This window comes from Gymnoscopelus braueri, assembly GCF_963280865.1.
Source record: "Gymnoscopelus braueri genome assembly, chromosome: 15".
NCBI classification, from domain to species: Eukaryota; Metazoa; Chordata; class Actinopteri; order Myctophiformes; family Myctophidae; genus Gymnoscopelus; species Gymnoscopelus braueri.
In genome coordinates this window covers 37,755,777-37,763,573 of record NC_137620.1, presented here as the reverse complement: position 1 = coordinate 37,763,573, position 7,797 = coordinate 37,755,777, and the positions used below count along the sequence as shown (strand labels likewise).

Sequence of the window (7,797 nt, the reverse complement as noted above, 5' to 3'; positions counted from 1 at the left end):
AGAGAGCACGCAGCGGCAGCACCCCGGGGGGCGCGCCCACACACACACACACACACACACACACACACACGCGCTCGCTCGCTCGCGCACGACACGCACATAAATCACACAAAAGCCCCCGGGAGGAGCTCAACCCCTCCTCCTCCTTTCCTCTCCGTTACCGAACATCAACGTACCCCCTCCCCCCCCCCCCTCCCTTCACTCACGGCTCCTCTGTTGCGAGAGGGAGGAGGAGGAGGAGGAGGAGGAGGAACGGCGGCGGACGGCGGAGGCGCACGTATCCGCTCATAACCTCCGCCATTATTCATTACAAGACCGAAGAGGGGGTTTTATGCTTCGCCGCACAACGGTGTCGCGCACCAAAAAAAAAGAAAGAAAGAAAGAAAGGAAGAAAAAAAGACAATAGCCGATGTACAAGCTCACAAGGAGTCTGCCCGCGACATAATTGTGAGCTTGTATGTCGGCTATTTGTTTGTACGCGACACCGTAGTACGGTGAAGTATAAATCAGGCATTAGCCCCCCTCCTCGCCGTGCATTTTTTTTCTTTCTACCCTCTTTCCTCGAGCTGCTCTTTAACACCCCCCGTCTCTCTCTCTCTCTCGCTCCATCTCTCCCCCCTCCTCCTCCTCCTCCTTCCCCCTCTGCTTTATTTTAGCCTCTCTCTCTCTCTCTCTCTCTCTCTCTCTCTCTCTCTCTCTCTCTCTCCCTCTCTCTCTCTCATTTTCCCGCCTACAGCGCGGTGTCTTGTGCCAAGCCCGGGTGATTATCTATCCATCCATCCGTTAACCCCCCCTCCCCACCACCCAACCACCTCCCACCACCTCCCACCTCGCTATACCGACAAATCCCTCCCGGTGCCTCTCTCTCTCTCTCTCTCTCTCTGGCTCCCCCCTTCCTTCCTCTCCTTCTCTGTCTCTATCTCTCCTTCTCTTCCTTCTTTTCCTTCCTTCCTTCCTTCCCTCCTTCCTCACACCCTTCCTTCCTCCCTTTCCTTCCCGCCAGGCAGTCATGCTCCGTGGCGGGATAATTCCCAGTCGGTCTCCTTGTCATCACCCTCTTCCTCCTCCTCGCGGCCCCGGCGGTAAGTAGCAGCACGCGCCGTCCATCTTCTATCCTCCTCCTCTCCCTCCTCCTCCTCCTCCTCCTCCTCTTCCTCTCTCCCTCCCTCTCCTTCTCTCCTCTCTCTCTCTCTCTCTCTCTCTCTCTCTCTCTGCATGCTGTGTTTATGCTTTTATCGCTTGTTATCGTGGTGGTGCTGCTGTGTGTGTTTTTTTATCTGCTTTCTCTCGCGGCTGACCGACCGACCTCCCCCCCGTGGGGCGCGTGGGGCGCGAGCCAGGCGGGGGATGAGGGGGGCGGAGGGGGGTTTATTTAATGTGTCGCGTGGGAGAGTTTGTGTCTCCCCTCGTGGCCAGCATGACCTTCTGTCGGAGCGCCGCTTGACCAGACGGGGTAATTAGTTACGCCTCGGGGGACGATAGGCACACACACACACTCTCACACTCAACCACACACTCAACCACACTGACACAGCTGCACACACACACGCACACGCAAGCACGCGTGCGCACACATACACACATTCACACATTTGCACACTGGCAGGAGCTTGATAGGACACACATCCACACATTCTTACACACAGACCACAGGCATTCTCTCTCTCTCTCTCTCTCACACACACACACACACACACACACACACACACACACACACACACACACACACACACACACACACACACACACACACACACACACATTCCCATGCACACGCACGCACGCACGCACGCACGCACGCACGCACGCACGCACGCACGCACACACACACGTGTGCATGTGCACGCAAGCACACACACACACACACACACACATAGATTCTCACACATTCTCTCTCACACACACACGCATATTCTTACACAGACATTCTCTCTCTCACACAGACACACGCACGGACGCACGCACGCACGCGTGCAGGCACGCACGCACGCACACATACACACACACACACACACACACACACACACACACACACACACACACACACACACACACACACACACACACACACACACACACACTTTGTGGAAATCTATCTGTCTGAAGGATCATGTTAGTCCATTACTGTGTGTGTGTGTGTGTGTGTGTGTGTGTGTGTGTGTGTGTGTGTGTGTGTGTGTGTGTGTGTGTGTGTGTGTGTGTGTGTGTGTGTGTGTGTGTGTGTACCTTGAAACCCAACACTCAGACTGAGAAAAAGTCCAGTAATAGGAAAGACATGGAGAGAGAGAGGAAGAGAGACAGACAGACAGACAGACAGACAGACAGACAGACAGACAGACAGACAGAAATGGAGAGAGACAGAGAGGGAGAGGGACAGAGGAAGAGACATAGAGGGAGAGACAAAGAGACATAGAGGGAGAGACAGAGCAACAGAGAGAGGGGAAGAGAGAGAGAGAGAGACAGACAGACAGACAGACAGACAGACAGACAGACAGACAGACAGAAATGGAGAGAGACAGAGAGGGAGAGGGACAGAGGAAGAGACAGAGACAAAGAGACATAGAGGGAGAGACAGAGCAACAGAGAGAGGGGGAGGCAGGTTAGAGTGAAGGAGAGTGAGAGAATGCAATCTATTTGTTCTCCAGTCTATTTTTTATGGAGAGTGGGTGGTCCACCAACTTTTATGTAACAGCTGAGAGAGAGAGATAGTGTAGGAGAGACAGACGGTAAGACATCTGAGAGGGAGACGGTGTAGGAGAGACAGACAGTAAGAAATCTGAGAGGGAGACGTTGTAGTAGAGACAGACAGTATGAAATGTAGCAGAGACAGATAGTAGGAAAAATGAGATGGAGACAGCGTAGGAGGTATGTTTTTTTAGGTATATTATAAGTGGATATTGTGCACATGCGCATATATAAATACCAGTATTTCTTTAAATAATGATAGTACTTTACCCCCTAAAATCTTCCCATATAGATCAAGCTTTCATTTTAAGTTATTTTAGAACACGATACAGGGAAAGTAGAGAGTACACTGTCCGTCCAACCAGTTGAAAATTATTTATAAAAAGTCATATTTATTTTTTTAAACTTGAAATGCAACATATGCCTCCATATAGTTCACAGCAGACTCTTAATACAATTGAATTTAATAAAGAGTGTTAAAGCTGCACTATGTAACTTTCCTGTTGGATTTGAACCCTGGTCTCTTGCGCACATGCTGACAGAGCTAATAGAGTCTGCCAGCTTGCTCTGGGGAGAAATTGAACGTTGACCTTCAGGTCAACACTCGTGTCAAACCAGATACATGACCGTGTGAAAGGTCATGTCCAACCTAGACAACAAGATCTAAAGAGAAGAGCAGGGAGACCAAATACACCCCAACTGTATAGGTTATATTATAGTATTAACATACTCTACCATGCAGATTGGACATTTTATTTACAAAAAAACAAAGCAATGACATAATGACATGTAGGGAACATGTTTTGCTAGGTCAAAGTGACCTGTGACAACCAAATTGCAATCAGTTTATCCTTGAGTCCAAGTTTGTGTCAGATGTAATGACATTTCCTCCAGCCTCTCTTTTTGCACCTTAATCTCATGTACAATGCACTGACTTTTGTCTTTTTTTTGTGTGTTTTTCTAGCACCTTAACTAACGTCCATAAGTATATCATGCACATTATACATCTGCTGCTATGCTCACGCACCTTATATCTTATCTCAGGTACTATGTGTAAATATTTTGTTCGTTTTCTTTGTCTGATCTCCTTTCCCTCTTGCCCCCCCCCCCTCTTCTTCTTCCCTTTCTTTTTTCTATGGAAATAACAATACAATGGTATCTATGCACAAAAACGAATTTCACCCACTTTTTTACTTCTGTAAACCTGTGATGTGACAATAAAGCTGATTCTGATTCTCTCCTGATACACCTTCATGGGAATGGGACGGACATGAGGTCACAGTGACCTTAACATTTGACCTTTAACCACCAAAGTCATTACATTGTTTTATCCTTATAGACATTTGTGTGAATAATTGGCTTGTGTGAGTTATGGGGAAAAACTAGTGTGTTTTGTGAGGTAACAGTGACCTTGACCTTTCAACCAGTTCATCCTTGAGTCCAAGTGGACGTTTGTTCCAAATTTGCAGAAATTTCCTCGAGGCGTTCCTGAGATATCGTGTTTACGAGAAGGAGACGTACGGACGTATGGCTGTGAAGACAACCCGAAAACATAATGCCTCATAAAAACGTACCCATGAAAACAAACTGGTTCTTTAATGTTCTTTCTTTAATGTTCGGGGTGAACATTAGGTGGAAATAGACGATCTACAAGATCACAACACGTTGACGCGTTGTAATGCGTTGTGAGCTCGTAGATCAGCTCTTTTCTGTGTGGTGTGTAGAGCAGACATGTCCAAAGTCTGGCCCGAGAGCCAATCGTGGCGTGAGGGCAGATTTTGTATGGTCTATGCATGGCGTACCTTCCTAAAATGTATTATTCATGGCCCACCAGTAGGCCTATAATCTTTTGAAATTCATACGTGGAAGTTTCTGAACAGAGACCTTAACTCTTTAAGACCTGAGAACGCATCTGTGTGTCATTTTTTGATTTCGTTGGGCTATTCAAAAATAGCAGATATACAAGCTCATAGCGCGGCACCGAGTGCCGCGCTATGAGCTTGTAGATCTGCTATTTTTGAAAAATCGTGAAAAATGTTGTGCAAATCTTTGAATATATATATTTAAAGCGAGCATTTCTAGCTAAAATGTTATTGCTTCTGGGGATTCTACAAATGTCTTCTAAATCAGTTTAAAACAGTTTTCTGAAACACTTATGTTGCTATAATATTAATGTCAGTGTCAAGGAGCCCCACAACGATATGTATTTGGCTGCGGACCCCCATCTCAAATTTTTTTTTTCCAGGGACCCCCAGAAGCAAAGATTTGAGTAAAAAACAATTGCTTTATAGATATATATTCAAAGATTTGCAAAAAAAAAACACGATTTAAAAAGAAAATAGCAGATCTACAAGCTCATAGCGCGGCACTCGGTGCCGCGCTATGAGCTTGTATATCTGCTATTTTTGAATAGCCAAAAGTATAAAATATGGATAAAGTGGTTACACAGATGCGTCCCCCGGTCTTAAAGGGTTAAGGCTCTGTTCCATTTAGTGTAGCAGAGCCTGTCCAGTGAGCCAACATGCTCAATATCAGCACCCTGACTCTGTTTGACCTAAATGGAACACAACCTTAATTAGCATCATTGGTAACACCTGAAGGAAGTAAGACGCGGGCGGCCCTAGTCCAATTTCTTATCAATAAGGCTGCTGTGCGTGGGCTGGTCAACTGACTAAATGACACTCTGATCAATTGATTGATTGATTTCTATCTGTTTGTGTTTTACAGCGCAAACAGCGACGAGATAGAGTTAACCCGACCCACTACCCACCGACCTCGATCACTCTGCGTGTGCATGTGAGTGTGTATGAGTGTGTGAGTGAGTGTGCGTTTGGGTGTGTGTGTTGTCATGTCTGGGATGACAAGTGGTGTGTGTGTGGACAGTGACCTGTCCTCCATGCTACAGAGAGGCGCCGCCCCCTCCCACCACCACCCAAATCACCATGGTTACGGCGGACAAGGACAGGTGAATCACCTATATATCACGCGTTTGTTCAGGAGACCGTGTCGGAGAGACAGACCGTAGGAAAGCTGAGAGGGAGACGGTGTAGGAGAGACAGACAGCCGGAAGCTGAGAGGGGGGACAGACAGTGTTGGAGGGACAGACAGTGTTGGAGGGACAGACAGTGTTGGAGAGACAGACAGCAGGAAAGCTGAGAGTGTAGGAGAGACAGACATGAGGAAATTTGAGAGGAAGACAGTGTAGCTTGTTGGGATGTGATTCCAGACCAGCACTAATGAATACATTAGTGGGTGGCATATCCACCCTAGAGGGCTAGCATTTCAGCCCAGGTTGCCAGGCTTTAGCCCATCCAGAATTCCACCAAATATTGCATCATGCATGGTACTCTATCATGATTTTCAGTAGCTAACTCATTTCCATTAAGAAACCCCCCCCCCCCCCCCCCTGGTTTCTCTGGCTGATAAAAGCAGCTTCAGGCATATTCATTTACTTTACTGCCAGTGAGGAACGACAGTACCCCCAGCCAACAAGATGATGAAGTCTGGCCTGGAACTCCTTGACTGTCAGCGAGTTGCCTCAAAAGCCAGGGTTGAAGTTGCTGGGGGAATTGGGGGCTGGGGGGGGGGGGGGAGTCCATGCCTCTGCTTTTGATATCCCCCTCTGATCATACATTTTTTATATAATATTTGATATTGTAGTACAGTAAACTATAATTATGTTAATAATATGAATATTTCATATTGCAGGTTGGGACCCTGGGACCGTCCATGTTGGAGTACAGTGCAGAGATGGATCGTTATCGCAATTCCATCGCCAACTTCTACAAGACCAACGTCAACATGAGCATGAACGTTAGCATGCCTGCGTTTACGCAGCAGTCCGCTAAGCTAGCGGCTCGCCTGGCCGCGGCCACGCCCATCTTCCCCCCTGCCAGGCTGGGCGCCATGGCTACCGGCCCCTGGGGTTGCCACGACAACATGAACATGAGCCATCCGGCGGCCGTGTTCTGGGGCCGGCCCAAACCGGTCGCCACGCCCGCTCATCACCACCATCACCACCATCAACACCCGTCCGTTGCCGGGGCAACGCCCGCCACAGGGTCTGGTCACGTGACCTCCTCGCACCCCCACAGGACCAGCATGCATCAGGGCAGTGGAGGTACCGGGGGAGGAGGAGGGGGAGGAGGAGGCAATGAAGGGGGAGGAGCAAATAAACAGGGACACGCCTCCTCCTCGTCTTCCTCTTCGCTTTCGGGAGGACAGGAAACGCATCATCACCACCCCATGGCGGCACATAGCAACGGAAACTTCCTTCCTGGTTACGGCTCCGGGGGAGGCGGGGATTGTGGCGTCATGAACAAGCAGGGACACGCCCACCCAGACATGATGGGCCTATCAGAGAGCGGGAGTTGCAACGGGGGCGGAGTTATGGGCGGGAGCTTTCTCGGGGGTCTTGGCTTACCCCCTGGGGTCATTGTCATGGCAATGGGGTCGGCCGGAGGCGGGATGGACACGAGCAGCGCCTTCCAGATGACGGCCAATCAGAGAGGCCCGTCGGACTGCCAGCAGCACTCTAACTCCTCCCCCTGTCCGTCCACCTCCCCCTCGTCGTCGGGGGTGACGGGCTGTGGAGGAGGGGGCGGGGCTTCGTCAGGCGCGGTCGCCAAGAGGAAGAGGAAGCGCTGTGGCGTATGCGGACCCTGTAGACGACTCATCAACTGTGGGGTGTGTTCTTCCTGTCGGAACAGGAAGACGGGTCATCAGATCTGTAAGTTCAGGAAATGTGAAGAGCTGAAGAAAAAGCCTGGAGGAGGCGCTATGGAGGTAGGCACAATATATAAACATTACAGGGAACGACACAATATATAAACATTACATTGATAGAATGACAATATATAAACATTACATTGAATGACTTTACAGAGAACGACAACATGTAAATATTACAGGGAACGACAACATGTCAATTTTACAGTGGAACGACAACATGTAAATATTACAGGGAACGACAACATGTAAATATTACAGGGAACAACAACATGTAAATACTACAGGGAACGACAACATGTAAATATTACAGGGAACGACAACATGTTAATATTACAGGGAACGACAACATGTAAATATTACAGGGAACGACAACATGTTAAT

General features: G+C 48.6%; 1 protein-coding gene across 1 annotated transcript in view; it reads left to right on the top strand.

Moving 5' to 3' along the window:
- Positions 1-5,533: 5,533 nt before the first annotated feature.
- LOC308102366 (uncharacterized protein) overlaps positions 5,534-7,797 on the top strand; it is a gene marked incomplete at its 5' end in the record, with an annotated part of 6,018 nt that continues 3,754 nt past the window's right edge. Inside the window, 2 exons of the mRNA XM_080452046.1 lie at positions 5,534-5,650; positions 6,394-7,470. Coding sequence (XP_080308172.1) covers positions 5,534-5,650; positions 6,394-7,470 — 1,194 coding nt within the window. The remainder of the gene's footprint in view (positions 5,651-6,393; positions 7,471-7,797) is intronic.